The sequence below is a fragment of the Schistocerca gregaria genome, chromosome 1, assembly GCF_023897955.1.
Source record: "Schistocerca gregaria isolate iqSchGreg1 chromosome 1, iqSchGreg1.2, whole genome shotgun sequence".
NCBI lineage: Eukaryota > Metazoa > Arthropoda > Insecta > Orthoptera > Acrididae > Schistocerca > Schistocerca gregaria.
In genome coordinates this window covers 973505905-973522630 of record NC_064920.1, presented here as the reverse complement: position 1 = coordinate 973522630, position 16726 = coordinate 973505905, and the positions used below count along the sequence as shown (strand labels likewise).

General features: G+C 41.9%; 1 protein-coding gene across 2 annotated transcripts in view; it reads right to left on the bottom strand.

The window, feature by feature from the left end:
* LOC126276967 (innexin inx7) overlaps positions 1-16726 on the bottom strand; it is a 163640-nt gene that overhangs the window by 3585 nt on the left and 143329 nt on the right. For both annotated transcript variants that reach the window (XM_049977320.1, XM_049977319.1), the window contains exon 2: positions 12264-12515. In XM_049977320.1, coding sequence (XP_049833277.1) covers positions 12264-12515 — 252 coding nt within the window. The remainder of the gene's footprint in view (positions 1-12263; positions 12516-16726) is intronic.

Here is a 16726-nt window from a genome sequence, read left to right as displayed (position 1 = left end):
TAATTGCGTACTAAAAGGCATATAAAGTACCTCGAAAATTTTCACTTTATTTTTCTCTGAAACGTTCGACTATCTGCTGCTAAGCAGAGATACGTGTTTGCTTATTTCGAGCGCTTTTGCACTGAGCGAAGTTGGTGGTAAATAGGCTTACGGAACGTGTGTGCTCTCTGACAGCATTAAAAGAAAGTAAGAGCATTCTTTGAAAAAAAATTGATTTTAACGTGAATTTACTGCCAGAACTATACCCTGAAACTGCCGGTCTTTCTTATTAGAACTGTGATTGTGTGCAACGGACGTAACTTTTGCTCTGTCTGCCGTGCATCTCGTAGACTAGTACAGCGTAAAACTTACCCCTTGCGCTGCAAGAAAACACATTCATGTACCTGTTTGTATAATGCTGACAGTTCACTCTGTTACCAAAAAGCGAGATTGTGACCATGAGGAACATATGTAATGGGATGCACTTTGGTTTAAGGAACCTCTAAACGATGTAGTATAAAACAATTTATATTGTAAACCGTATTATAAAAGATAATGAGGCTTCCAATTACGTACAATTTTAGTATACATCTCGCTAAATACTAAAGACGTACGATACGTGACAATGGGTTATTGGTATTGCAATCGTTACAAAATCACACTTTAACTGTAATAACGAAAGGCACTGAACACACACAGATTATAATGTTACTTAAAAACCGTCTTGATTGCAAATATTTTTATTCATATGACCGGTTCGGTTCATTCAGAACCATCTTCAGATCTGATATTTCAGTTACAGGAGTAACCCGTCCAAATCCAGCAGTTTTCACATGCTACGTCACATACGAAACCGGTCATATGAATAAAAATATTTGCAATCAAGACGGTTTTTAAGTAACATTATAATTTCACTGATTGCTGTTGTCCCATAAGACATTATGTCTGTTTTTGCACACACAGATTAAGTGCATAATAGGCTATAAAGAAAGAATATGAGGTGCCAGAACTCATCTCGAATCACCAACTGGCTGTTACAACGTTAGGTTGCAAGTACGGGACCCACGAAAACCAACTAATCGAAACTCTGCGACCGTAATACGCCCAGAACGAGACTTTTAACTGATGATTAATAAAAATGAGAGGCAAAGAACACTGTCCGATAAAAAATTGAAGTTCCCACAACGGCAGAATGATTGAGAGTGGATGTGATACGTCAATGATTACAAAAACGAATCAAATTTACGAGGAACTCGACAGTATGGATCCGCTTGTCATTATACGGCTGCACCGCCTCTGACCTCCGGCCTGGATGCACGCACTGATTCTGATTGTATCCCCTCCTGAGGCAAACTGGCCCCCAACTTTTGTAGATGGTCCTTGATGTCCTGTACTGGCGTTTGGAAGTAGCTTATGCCCGGGCTGGTGTAAGGTTAAGGCGGACCAGTCGACATGCCCCTGTGGATATCAGAATGACTGGCAGTGGGTGACTTCACCAATAAACAGATCGTTCCCCATAGGATCACGTGAATTTGATTACAAGTATTGTACAGTCGACAACTTACTGAAGTGAATTAATTAAACAGGTATGTTACAGCGTAGATGAAACACGGCTGCTGTAACTCACAAGGATGATAATGGTGGGGATTTGATCTAAATACTGAATGAAACAATAGCCACTATGTAGTCCTATTTACTCAAAATTGCCGTAGACTCCAAATCACACAAGTTGTCCGCCTGCTTAGGTGAGTGGTAACCTGCTTGCCTACCCTCCAGCGGGCCTGGGTTCGATCCCGGCCTGGTTGCAAATTTTCTCCACTCGTGGACTGGGTGTTGTGCTGTCATCATCATCATCACCGACACGCAAGTCACCCAATGTGGTGTGAGCTGCAATAAGACTTGCAACTCGGCGGCCGAACTCCCCCAGATGGGGCCTCCCGGCCATCCCATACGATCATTTCATTTTACACACAAGATGCAAATTAGCAAAGAACAGTTACGTTTATGGAGTACCAATGCAAGTTACAATAGAATTAAAATATGAACACCTTGAAACTTCCTGACAGATTAAAACTGTGTGCCGGACCGAGACTCGAACTTGAGACCTTTGCCTTTCTCGGGCAAGTGCTCTACCAACTGAGCTACCCAAGCACGACTCACGCCCCGTCCTCACAGCTTCACTTCTGCCAGTACCTCGTCTCCTACCTTCCAAACTTTACAGAATTTCTCCTGCGAACCTTGCAGAACTAGCACTCCTGAAAGAAAGGATATTGCGGAGACATGGCTTAGCCACAGCCTGGGGGATGTTTCCAGAATGAGATTTTCACTCTGTAGCGGAGTGTGCGCTATTATGAATCTTCCTGGCAGATTAAAACTGTGTGCCGGACCCAGACATAGTTTTAATCTGCCAGGCGAAGAGAGAATCAACATAAACAGTATTCATTGACACCGAGAAAGCGTTTGATCGCGTCTGGAATGATGGCCTTATTTACGAACTTCCTCATTTACGCTGCCCAGAACACTTAAACTAGATCTTCGATTCGTTTCTTACGAGACGTCAGTTTTTCGTTAGAAACGGAACGCGATCCAGACTGATACGTCCGACTGCGGTCATGTCCTACACACCATATACACCACCTGCATACCCAAGCAAGTCGGTGGTGAAATAGCCTTAAACACCGACGACACGGCCATATACAAGAGTAGCAGAAAACTTTTATTCATTCAACGTAAATTGCAAGAAAACCTAGACAAAATCACGCAGTGGTGTGACATGTGGAAGGTGAAAATTAATCCCATTAAATGCCAGGCCATACACACTGAAGCACCAAAGAAACTGGTATAGGCATGCGTATTCAAATACAGAGATATGTAAACCGGCAGAATACGACGTTGCGGTCGGCAACGACTAAAAAGACAACAAGTGTCTGACGCAGTTGTTAGCTCGATTACTGCTGCTACAATGGCAGGTTATCAACATTTAAGTGAGTTTGAAGTTTATGTTACAGTCGGAGTAAGAGTGATGGGACATAGCATCTCCGAGGTGGCGATTAAGTGGGGATTTTCCCGTACGACCATTTCACGACTATACCGTGAATATCAGGAATCTGGTAAAACATCAAATATCCCACATAGTTGCGGCCGAGAAAAGGTCCTGAAAGAAGGGGACCAACAACGACTGAAGAGAATCGTTCAAGGCGACAGACGTGCAATCCTTCCGCAAATTGCTGCAGATTTCAGCGCTGGGCCATCAACAAGCGTAGCGTGCGAACCATTCAACGAAACATCATCCACATAGGCTTTCGGAGTCGAAGACCCACTCACGTACCCTCGATGACTGCACGACACAAAGCTTTACGCCTCGCCTAGGCCCGTCAACACCGATGTTGAACTGTTGATGACTGAAAACATGTTGCCTGGTCGGACGAGTGTCGTTTCAAACTTTATCGAGCAGATAGACGTGTACAGGTAAGCAGACAATCTCATGAACCCATGGACCCTGCACGTCTGCTGGGGACTGTTCCAACTGGAGGATGCTCTGTAATGGTGTGGTGCGTGTGCAGTTGGAGTGATATGGGGTGACTGATGGTCTAGTTACGACTATGGCAGGTGACACGTACGTAAGCATCTGTCTGATCACCTGCTACCGTCCATGTCTATTGTGCTTTCCAACGGACTTTGGCGATTACAGCAGGACAATGTGACACTCCACACGTCCATAAATGCTACAGAGTGGCTCCAGGAAGATTGTTATGAGTTTAAACACTTCCACTGGCCACCATACTCCCCAGACATGAACATTATTGAACAGCTCTGAGCTACCTTGCCAAGTACTGTTCAGAAGAGATCTCCACCACTTCGTACTCTTACGGATTTATTGACAGCCCTGCAGGATTCATGGTGTCAGTTCCCTCCAACATTACTTCAGACATTACTCGAGTCCATGCCACGTCGAGTTGCGGCACTGCTGTGGGATCGCGAGGGCCCTACATGGTTTTAGGCAGGTGTAACAGTTTCTTTGGCTCTTCTGCTTACTTCACTACAGAACTTAAGCCTTGTAACTGGCTACTCACGATAGGACGGCACCTGCTCTGGCGTGACTCAATGACGTACCCGGGCCTCGAAATGGACAGGCTCCTCTCATGGCAAAAATAGATTACAAAATCTACGAATAAAGGTTGCACTCTCTTGTGTCGTTTGTATCATCTCTTAAAGGGTGAAGAATTGACCATGGAATGCGAACAGCTCTTCTGGCGGCAGCTCATACTTCCGGTCATACTGTATGGCTCGGGATTGTGGTCTTTGGCGCAAGACACCACCTTCCTAAACGTCCAACGTCTCCAGAACAAAGCCTTCTGCATCATCTCAGGTACTGGCACGTATGTTCCAAACACACACATAAGAGCTCTATTAAACCAGCCCATTATCTACACAATCATTAAAGACAAATCAATCAAATTTTGTGAAAAAACAAAGTGTTCATACAGAAGGAGATTTTTCACTCTGTAGCGGAGTGTGCGCTATTATGAAACTTCCTGGCAGATTAAAACTGTGTGCCGGACCGAGAATCGAAATCGGGACCTTTGCCTTTCGCGGGCAAGTGCTCTACCAACTGAGCTGATCAGGAAGATGTGCTCATTGAAGAGTACGGATTGCAGGATGGTAGAGTGCTCAGGGCGCAAGCCAAACTGCTGAGGCATGAGAATATTGTTTTCGGTTAGGCAAAATTGGAAATCTGTAGTAAGATCTTATGGGACGAAACTGCGGGGATCATCGGTCCCTAAGTTTACACACTACTTAACCAAACGTACCCAAAGACAACACACACACCCATGCCCGAAGGAGGACTCTAACCTTCGACGGGAGGAGCCGCGCGAACCGGAACAAGACGCCCAAGACCGTGCGGCCCCTTTTGCTTAGGAATCTGCGGAGGGGTTCTAGGATTTTGCTGAAGGCTGTTAGTAAGAAGATAGGTCTGTAGCTTTCTGGAAGGAGCAATACCAGGGCACAGCCCATGAGTCGACATCTTGGCTGCCCCTACTCTAAACTGTCAATCGCCATCATACCTCAGAATATGGGACTCTTGCAAGGCTCACCTCTTTTGAATTCTGCACGTCGTGTCGCTGTTAGGTTGCGGGGTAAAAGTCGCAATGCGCCCATTTCCCTGTTGAAACAGTCTTTTAGTACTCAGTAGCCTCCCGTCACGTAGGATGGCAACACTATTGCCATCCGAGGAAACACAGGCGGTATCTGCCCGGGTGGCGTCTGCTCACACTCAATGCACTGGTCCTAGGAGCTTCTCACTGGTGTCTCCCTCGGCGGTAGAGGCACGTGCACTAGAAAGGGAACTCTAGCCCATTAGGACTAATGCCTTGACATTGGCCCGTCAATCTCTGCTCTGCGAGGCTTCTCCGCACAACATGCATTCTATAGGACTCTCATTTCAGTTATCTCCCAGAAGAAATTAATATGGAATTTTTGTGGATATTTATGGCAGTCAGTGACGCTAACTGTATCAGTACTTCTACTTCTATTTTTCTGATGGGAATAGATTTAGATGAAATGGGTTCATCAATTTTATCGAGTTTTATGATATGACATTTTTTATTTAAAAAAAAACGGTCGCCTTTGACTGGTCCCTATCGGGGACAGATCTAAGGAACTTGATGCTCATGGGAGTTGCTCAGCATCACGCAGATAGTTCATGGACAAGTGCAGATGAGCAATATTTTCTTGAAAAATAGCATCATGATATTATCACATGAATGATAACACGTGAGGATGTAGGATGTCTGTGATGTACCGTTCTGCCGTCAGAGTTTCCTCTATCACTACCAGCAATGAATTGAAGTCAAATCCGATTGCTCCCTACACCGAGACGTCAGGAGTAACACCACTTTACTTCTACAAAACGGTGGAAGAACGGCATCTCTTCCCAGATTGTCGCCATAGTAGTTTCAGATAGTTATTTTGGCTAGTGCAGAACACAATGCGAGACCATTTGCCAGCAGCAGTCCATCCTTCCCGATCACAGGACCACCCCAAACATTGCTGTCTGCGTTGTTGTGTTAGGGCGAGCCAGTACATGGGACGGCAATTACGAGTCTGGCCCTGATCAGTGGTGCAGTATGACACAGAATGTACCAGGTAGTCCGTGGACGTCTGTTCTTCCTCGCGGCGTCAAGAACTGTCGACTGGAAACTTGACCATGATTATAGCTGCCCTAATGTTCCCATGCAACCCATCGCTGGGGTACTGTCACATCCGAATGCTCCACAAATCTTGGTATTGCATGATTCGATCAGACCGCCAAATAGAGGCAGGTGATGATAACGCTGTCTCACACAAGTACGCAGCATCTCCTTGTTCCTCACAGTGATCACTCAACATCTGACGCTGTCCATTCCCCTTATATCCCCTACATGTCGTGATAACAATTCAAAATGCGAACAAATTCTAATGCACCCTTGTGGCCGCTCTACCCATTACACAGAACTGGCACTCTTTAATCATATCCGTTGATGATGTGTACGCGTACGAAGTTGCATTGATGTCCGACCTTGTCTTTTGGGGCACCATCTTTTTGTCAGGCAGTGACTAATAGTTTCGCAACATAGCCCTGCATGCTTGCCAGCCGGCCGCTGTGGCCGAGCGGTTCTAGGTGCTTCAGTCAGGAACTGCGCGACTGCTACGGTCGCAGGTTCGAATCCTGCTTCGGGCATGGATGTATGTGATGTCCTTAGGTTAGTTAGGTTTAAGTAGTTCTAAGTTCTAGGGAACTGATGACCTCAGAAGTTAAGTCCCATAATACTCAGAGCCATTTGAACCATGCTTGCCATAAAGTTCGTTAACGACAAGTCTTTAGCTGTAATAGGTTTGTATCGACAGGAAACTCTGCATACACTCTCTCCTCCTAAATAAGGAGTAAGTTGAAGACCTTTCGAAAAGTGAAGAAGAATAATGTTTTTCGTTACCATCTCCACGGCTTGCAACACGACACACTGGCGCAACCGAAACCAGTATTCCGTCTCTTGTTCAGGAAACAAGTCTGTCTGACTTTCCGCCAACGGATGTTCACATCAATGCCTGACCAACTTTCCAGAAGAAAATAAAGTAAGGCAAGTGTGTCTATGGCCCAGAGGCTTACCTGCTTCAGGTAGTCGCTAACACAGAGTATCTCTGCCTCGACAAAAAATTTCCTCTGCTGCAGGCTGACGTAGTAGTAGCAGCATGATAAACTGGTGATGATCGTTTACTGTCGCTTACTCGTATGTATCCAGTTGGGCCAGCTTTCAACTGTTATCAGTATTTTCACTGCGTGTGGTACACACTTTAGAAAGTTACATACTGTGGTATGTCACACGTTCATCTACCACTATAGCGGAGGAAGATTCTGTCTGACCCCACGTTGACGAAACTACTCCAACATGCCCTTTCAGGCACTTTAGCGTGCTGTGCTACGTCGAGGAGACAGTGTAGGCAGGAAAATTAGTGCTACAATGTCATAGTGATACTTTCCTAAATGTTATTTGTAGTGACAGACTAACTTGTAGCTTAGCCCTAAGTCAACGTTAGATTGGAAGTTGACAATTTGGTTGTGAATCCGTGAAGAAAACAAAACGTGAATGCGAAATAAGTGTTTTGGTAAAAGACGCATCTGTAGAATGCCCAGATCCTTCACGGACTTCCCCATATTTAAGGCACTTCTCAGGTTTATAAAATCTAAAATTACAAGCTGTTTTAACATTATCTATTTTATGAAATAGAGTTAACAGTTTTGAAGTTGATGGTTATAACATTTAGCATATAATAAACAAATATAAGTATTGTTATCCAGAGCTTCTCGTTTCGGGACTCAAGCTCCCATCTTTTGCCTCTACCCAGCACGAGCAAGTACTGATTGCAATGAGCAACCCTATGTGTCTCTGGAATAGAGTGAAACAGTTGGCGACTCAGCAGTCACTTGGCGTCGTATACTTTGTTTATAAAAGAAGCCAGTATACTGATAGACAGCTAGCATGGAAAACTGGTAGGAAGGAGAACAACAAATAGTCTTCCATCGAAACTGGAGGACATTATCAGAAGAAATGAAAGAAAAACATCTGAAAAAAGGATTGCGGAGGGCGAATAAAACAGGAAGGGTATCGGAAGTAGAGTGTATCAGGAAATTGTGTACTTGAACTAAGGAGTTCTAATGGCATGAAATACTGATTTGGGACTGAGCAAGATGTTCTGAATGTCTGCATCTGAAGCACTGCCTGAATGTGCAATATGGACTAAAGAAAAACGAGAAAAAATAAATTGGAGGAATTAAAAATCTGTTGCTACAGAAGAATGTTACAAATTAAATGAGAAGATGAGGCACGAAAGAATAGCAAGGCCAGTTTAGTTAACAACTAGTACACTACAGATTCTTTAGACAATCGATATTTTGCATGAAACATATAAGCGAGAAACGTTTAGAAAAGGTTGGAAATTACGTTTTCTAGATGTCTTTAAGTGCTCTCATTACCAATGAATAGATGAATATGGTCTTGGTGGTCTGAGCTCCGTTTTCAGAAAACATAGTTTCTCACGCGTGTCAATGTTTATTATGTCATATCTGCTGAACTATGTGTCGTACAATTACTTGATTTTGCAAGTAAATTCAGTGGTATAAGTGCATCCTGTGGGCAAAATATTTTTCATGTATAGTTAGTGATAAAGAAGCAATAATTTAAAACGTCATGCATGATGCTGCAATTTTACTGCATTCACAGGGAAAATTTAGCAAACATAAACATTTTTCCTTTAATCATTTTGTGGACAGTATGGGAGAAAAAATTAAGTGCGAAGATTGTTGAGAGTCACTAAGTGCTCTCATCCTCAATGGAATGAATCGGGAAACTAGATCTGGAGATGTATCAGAAACTGTACGAGTTTTTGTTTGTGCGCATATGTCCACAAATGTTGTGTATACCCGGAGTGATTCACGAAGACATGCAAATATTTTAATATGTTATTCTACAAGTAAAACTAAAGAAATAAATTCATGTAAACATATATCAGCAGTGGTTTAGTTACGAAATTACGGCTAATAAAAGATTTTGCCAGAAATTCAGCAACTTCGCTATTATGAAGCCATCGCAAAACTGTACGAGGTTAAATAAAGCATGATTTCCATTTATTTTATTGTTATTGGTCTGGTGAATCTAATAAAACATGTTTGTGACGTGTATAAGCAGTAGTTTTCCCAAACATCCAGATAAGTAAAGATTATTATATAAACAAATTTGTTTACTTTCCATTAAGATTGTAGAAACGTTTGTTATTGTTGGCAACCGTTAGTAAGTTGTTTCAGTCGTTTTCTAACCTTGAAACGATTTAGTTTTCTGTATTGTTTAGTGAAACAACATACACAATGCGATCAAAAGTATCCGGACACCTGGCTGAAAAGTTCGTGGCGCCCTCCATAGGTAACTCTGGAATTCAGTATGGTGTTGGCCCACCCTTGGCCTTCAGACAACTTCCACTGTTGCAGGTATACGTTAAATCAGGTGTTGGAAGGTTTCTTGGGGAATGGCAACCCATTCTTCACGGAATACTGCACTGAGAAGACGTACCAAGGTCGGCCGGTAAGACCTAGCACGAAGTCGCCGTTCCAAACAAACGTGTTCTATAGGATTCAGGTCAGGACTCTGTGTAGACCAGTCCATTACAGGATATTATTGTCGTGTAACCGCTCCAACACAGGCCGTGCATTATGAGCAGGTGGTGCTCGATCGTATTGAAAGCTGCAATCGCCATCCCCTAATTTCTCATCAACAGTGGGAAGCACTAAGGTGCTTAAAATACCAATGTAGGCCTGTGCTGTGGTAGTGCCAAGCAAAACATCAAAGGGTGCAAGCCTGCCCCCCCCCCCCCCCCTCCCCCATGAAAAAGACCACCACACACCACCGCCTCCGACTTTTACTGTTGGCACTACACACGCTGGCAGATGACATTCACCGGGCATTCCCCATACCCACACCCTGCCATCGGATAGCCACATTGTGTACCATGATTCGCCACTCCACACAACTTTTTCCCATTGTTCAATCGTCCAATGTTTACCCTCCATACACCAAGCGAGGCGTCGTTTATTTACCGGCGTTATGTGCGACTTATGAGCAGCCGCTCGACCATGAAATAAAAGTTTTCTAATCTCTCGCATAACTGTCATAGTACTTGCAGTGGATCCTAATGCAGTTTGGAATTCCTGTATGATAGTCTGGCTGATTGAAATGGCTCTGAGCACTATGGGACTTGACTTCTGAGGTCATCAGTCCCCTAGACTTAGAACTACTTAATCCTAACTAACGTAAGGACATCACACACATCCATGCCAGAGGCAGGATCCGAACCTGCAACCGCGGTTCCCGTGTGCATAGCTGTCTGCCTATTAAACATTACGACCCTCTTAAACTGTCGGCGGTCTCCGTCAGTCAACAGACGAGGTCGGTCGGCAGCTCGTGGTCGTGCGATAGCGTTCTCGCTTCCCGCGTCCGGGTTCCCGGGTTCGATTCCCGGCGGGGTCAGGGATTTTCTCTGCCTCGTGATGACTGGGTGTTGTGTGATGTCCTTAGGTTAGTCAGGTTTAAGTAGTTCTAAGTTCTCGCGGACTGATGACCATAGATGTTAAGTCCCATAGTGCTCAGAGCCAGACGATGTCGCTCTTGTCCTGTACGTGTCCCTTCACGTTTCCACTTCACTATCATATCGAAAACAGTGGACCTGGGATTGTTTAGGAGGGTGGAAATCTCGCGTACAGACGTATGACACAAGTGACACCCAATCTACCTGACCACGTTTGAAGTCCGTGAGTTTCACGGAGCGGCCCATTCTGCTGTCTCGCGATGTCTAATGACTACTGAGGTCGCTGATACGTAGTAGCTGGCAGTAGGTGGCAGCACAATGCACCTTTTTCATACGTATAATTTTGGGAATGTCCGAATACCTTTGATCACATAGTTTAGTAACAACTGTTTATTTAAGTGAAACCACATGGTAACTGTTGTAGTTTGTAGATCATTTATAAAATAGGGACGCCTTTTAAATTTCCGACAGAGTAATACTCCGATATGGCGTTTATTTATGGCAGCAGTTTACGAATATCGCGTACGTTATCCAACTAGGAGGATTCCGAATGCATGAACCATTAGTGAAGTATTTCGAATGTCACCGGAGACAGGTTCTCTACCTAGCGCTCATAATCAGTCCTGGAAAACTACTGCAGATGCACGCCTGGGACATGTTTTATTAACACCACCAGGCCAATTACAACAAAATAAATGGAAATCGTGCTTCACTTTAACCTCTTACAGTTTTGCGATGGCTTCACATTAGCGAAGTTCCTAAATTTCAGGCAAAATCTTTTATTAGCCGTAATCCCGTAACTAAACATTTGCCGACCTACGTTTATATGAACTTTTTTCTTTAGTTTTACTTGTAGAATAACATATTAAAATATTTGCATATCTTCATGACTCACCCTGTATATACCGGGTGATCAAACAGTCAGTATAAATTTGAAAACTGAATAAATCACGGAATAATGTAGATAGAGAGGTACAAATTGACACACATGCTTGGAGTGACATGGGGTTTTATTAGAACAAAAAAAGTTCACAAGATGTCCGACAGATGGCGCTGAGCAGCAAAACGTCAGTGACTGCGCACGACAATCGTCATGGTTGGCCTCCCAGGTCCCCAGGCCTCTCTGTCCGACTTTGGGGTTTCCAGAAGTCGAAAGTGTATCGTGATCGAACGACATCACTAGGGATGCTGAAAGACAACATCCGACGCCAATGCCTCACCATAGCTCCGGACATGCTTTACAGTGCTGTTCACAACATTATTTCTCGACTACAGCTATTGTTGAGGAATGATGGTGGACACAATGAGCATTTCCTGTAAAGAACATCATCTTTTCTTTGTCTTACTTTCTTATGCTAATTAATGTTATTCTGATTAGATGAAATGCCATCTGTCGGATATTTTTTGGAACTTTTGTATTTTTTTGGTTCTCATAAAACCCCATGTCATTCCAATCACGTGCGTCAATTTGTACCTCTCTATCTACATTATTTCGTGATTTATTCAGTTTTCAAATTTATACTGACTTTTTGATCACCCGGTATATGTTTTTTATCGTTCGATACATAAATGACGTTTTGGCTCATCAGCGTGTTTATAACTGTCAGTGACGATCATCCACTGTGTTGTTAGTTGCTTCACGCTGACGGGTCGCTATGTCTAGAGCGTACCTTGGGAAATACGATGTCTAGAATGTCGGCGTCGTCGCCGCTGGTCTCGACGACTTTAGGCCCGAGCGAGAGGAACTGCCCACCCAGGAAGGCGTTGGTGAGCGCGAACTGCGCCACCAGGTTGACCGCGTTGAGCACTTCACAGAACACCATCCACATTGCCCACGGCCGGTTCAGGTGCAGACGCTCCAGGAACGCCTTCCTCACCACAGCTATGTTCTCTTCTCGTGCCTTTCGCGACGGTATCTTCTTCTGCAAGGAGATAAAAATGAATTTATCATTCACTTTGCAGTGGAGGGTTTGGTGTTTTGGAGTATTTCCTGACAGATTTAAATTGTTTCGTATTGGGATTCGAACCCGGAACCATGACATTCAAGCATAGTGCTCTTATCGAACGAGCCATTCAGGCACGACTGACTAACTGCACTCTCTGCTTTATTTTTATCACAGTTTCACATGTGGGAACAATCCCGTAAGCACTGGTGCTGCCATTTGTTCGCAACATCGTTTCCTTCAGGAGTGTTGGTCCTCCTGCAAGGGTTACTGGGCAACTTCTAATAAGTTTAGAAGGTAGGAGAGAGGGTCTGGAAGAAGTAAGACTGTTAAGGTCTTGAGTCATATCCAGCCAACTTATGGTATAAGAGCATAGGCTATGGAAGGCAACGTTTCGCGTCGAGTGCCAGTCTAGCAAACAGTTGCAATCTTACAGGTAGTTTAATACAGAACAGCGCTGGTCAAAACCCACACCACTTTACAGTCTTTAAGATACGAAACAACCTTCTCCATATGCTGCATTGCTCAATATCTAAGAAAGATTTAAAGTTTGTAGATGGAAAGGTTATATTTGAGACCAATGTAGAAAAATTTCTGTAGTCTACTCTAAGATGTTAATAATATATAAGCTGTCAGCTGTGCATCTTCATGTTTTCGCGGCTTAAAGACTGTTCCATAAATTTCGGGCGAGCAGCCGCATAACATCAGCTTCTTCTAATATTTCGGCTGAAGACCGTCTAGCTATCTTCAGAGTGAGTCGATTCAGGATTTAAGCTAGCTTCCTACTTGTGCAGAGTAGATATGGAGGGAGGAGGAGTTGCCACATTTATTAAAAAATGCCATAAATTCAAGAACATTGACATTAATAAATTCTGTTTAGAGCAGCATCTAGAAGCATGTGCAACAGAAGTAGAGTTCCATAACAGATCCTATATAATAGTAACTATTTACCGAGCACCTGCAGGAAATTATAATCTATTCATAAATCACCTAGAAGCTCTTTTGGGTTATTTAACAGTAAGAAACATAGAAATTTTGATTGCTGGTGACTTTAATACAGATTTTCTAATTCAATCTTCCAGTAAACATTTACTGCAGTTAGTAATGTTGTCTTTCAATCTAACTTACAATGTAAACTTTCCAACTAGGATCACTAAATCCTCAAGGACAGCCATTGATAACATTTTTATAGAGATATCAAAGAAACAAAATCATATCATAAAACCTGTAATAAATGGACCATCAGATCGTGACATGCAGCTCCTTGTTTTAGATGTAAATTCTAAGCAGATTATCAAGACTGCTAAATTTGAGTACAGGAGAGTATTCAATCAACCAAAAATGGAGTGTTTTAGAAAACTGCTCAAAGATATGAACTGGAAAGATGTTTATTGTGCTCATGACATGAATGAAAAATATAACACATTCATGAACAATGTCAGTACCATGTTTGAAAACTGTTTTCCACTAAAAGTTACTCAAATTAAACAGAAGTCTATAATAAAACCATGGATCACCCAAGGAATAAAGATTTCCTGTAAGACAAAAAGGAAAATGTATCTCTCGACCAAGAATAGCTCCAATGCTGATGATTTAGCTAAATACAAGGAATACTGTAAAATATTAAAAAAAGTAATTCAGGCATCTAAACAAATACACTACGAGAAGAAGATAGCAATGTCAGGGAACAAAATAAAAACAATATGGGATATAGTGAAAGAGGAGACTGGTAGAACCAGAAAGGAACAGGAGCAAATAGCACTAAGGGTAGATGACACATTAGTAACCGATGGGTATAGTGTGGCAAATCTATTTAACAAGTATTTTATATCCGTTACTGATAGAATGGGATTGTCAGGATCAGTAAATAATTCCCTTGAATATCTGAAACTAGCCCTTACAAATAGCTTTAGGGACATAAATATGTCACTCACGTCACCAAAAGAAATAACTTCCATAATAAAATCTTTAAAAACAAAGCATTCTAGTAGTTACGATGAAATATCAACAAAGTTAATTAAGACATGTTCTTGTGAGTTTAGTACAATTCTAAGTTACTTGTGTAACCAGTCAATTATAACTGGGACATTTCCTGGCTGGCTGAAATATTCAGATGTTAAGCCTCTATTCAAGAAAGGGGATAAAGAGATGCCATCAAACTACAGACCGATTTCACTTTTGCCAGCATTCTCAAAAATTTTATAAAAAGTAATCTACAGGCAGCTTCTCAACCATCTGACCGCAAATAACATATTATCAAGAACACAGTTTGGATTTCTGAAGGGTTCTGATATCGAAAAGGCTATTTACACCTACAATGAAAATGTACTTAATTCATTAAATAACAAGTTACAAGCAGCAGGTATTTTCTGTGATTTGTCAAAGGCATTCGATTGTGTAAACCACAACATCCTTTTAAATAAATTAGAATTCTATGGTGTCACGGGCAGTGCTGCAAAATGATTCAAGTAATACCTCGCTAACAGGAAACAAAGCGTGTCAGTGCAAGGGACTAGTGAATTAAGTCATCAGTCATCATGAGAATGGGAAGAAATTACATGTGGTGTCCCACAAGGATCCATCTTAGGGCCATTGCTTTTTCTTGTGTACATTAATGATCTCTCATCAGTTACACTGCCAGAAGCAGAGTTCGTTTTGTTTGCAGATGACACGAGTATTGCAATAAATAGTAAGTCGAGTGTAGTTCTAGAAAGATCTGCTAATGATATTTTCATGAATATTAATAAATGGTTTAAAGCCAACTCACTGACATTAAACTTTGAAAAGACTCACCATATGGAATTCAGAACCTGTAAGAGCTTTCCACCCAGCATATGCATAACGTACGAAGAAGAGCAGATAGAAGAGGTTGACAGTCTTAAATTCCTGGGATTACAACTTGATAATAAATTCAGTTGGTTGGAGCACACCACAGAACTGCAGAAACGCCTTAACAAATCTGTATTCGCAATTCGAGTGTTAGTAGACATAGGCGACATAAAAGTGAAAAAGCTTGCATACTTGGCCTACTTTCATTGCATAATGTCATATGGTATAATATTTTGTGGTAACTCTTCAAGTCAAACAAAAGTTTTCAGAGTCCAAAAGCGTGTAATTCGTATTATTTGTGGAGTAAACTCACGGACGTCTTGTAGAAACCTCTTCAAAGAACTGGGTATACTAACTACTGCCTCTCAGTATATTTACTCCTTAATGAAATTTGTCCTAAATAATCTCTTTTTCCAACAAACAGCTCAGATCATACATACCATACCAGGAACAAAAATGATCTGCATAAGGATTTAAAAGCACTTACTTTAGTTAAAAAAGGGTTCCACTACTCAGGAACACTCATCTTCAATAATGTGCCCAAAAAAACATAAAAAATTTAGTTACAAATAGAGATCAGTTTAAAAGGAGCCTGAAAGACTTACTAGTGGCCAACTCTTTCTACTCCATTGACGAATTCTTTAATAGAAACAAATGATGTGCTGTATATATTTATACTATTAGTATCGTTATTTCAGCTTAAAAAATAAAAAAAAAGTGACATGTTCCACATCCACGAGGATCTCTTCAACACGGATCTATGGAACGAAAACTAATCTAATCTAATCTAATCTAATCTAGGTGACTAACGCTCCAGCACTTGCTTCGTCCTTTTCCACCCAAGGATCGAACCCGCGTTAGTCACCTCCGACCACTCTGAAGATGGCTGGACGGTATTCAGCCGAAATATTAGAAGAATAAGCTGAATTTATACTGCTGCACTCCGAAATTTTATGGAACAAGTTGTCAGCTACTCATCTACACTTTGTCTCCTTCTCATAGTTTACTTTCTACAGTGGCAATTTCCCAAACACCCTTATATATGCTGTTGTCAAATCAGTTCACTAAAAGGAAGATAAGACACCAAGCAATCTCATTTGTGCCTGCTATTCCCAGAAGACCATGTACAACAGAATTTATAAACACTTAAATTTTTTTTTGAAAAATCTTACTTGCAAATAATTTATATTTCAAACAGCTGTTAACTGAAGAACTTGTATAAGATTAGATATCACAGACTTAGAGTGAAAAACGTACATCTAAAAAATGCATAAAATAAATATTTTTATCAGGTATAAAACCTCGTATTTCAGCTATTAAGAAGGAAAGCTGCTCTAGTGAGCAACAAAAAAAAAAAAAAA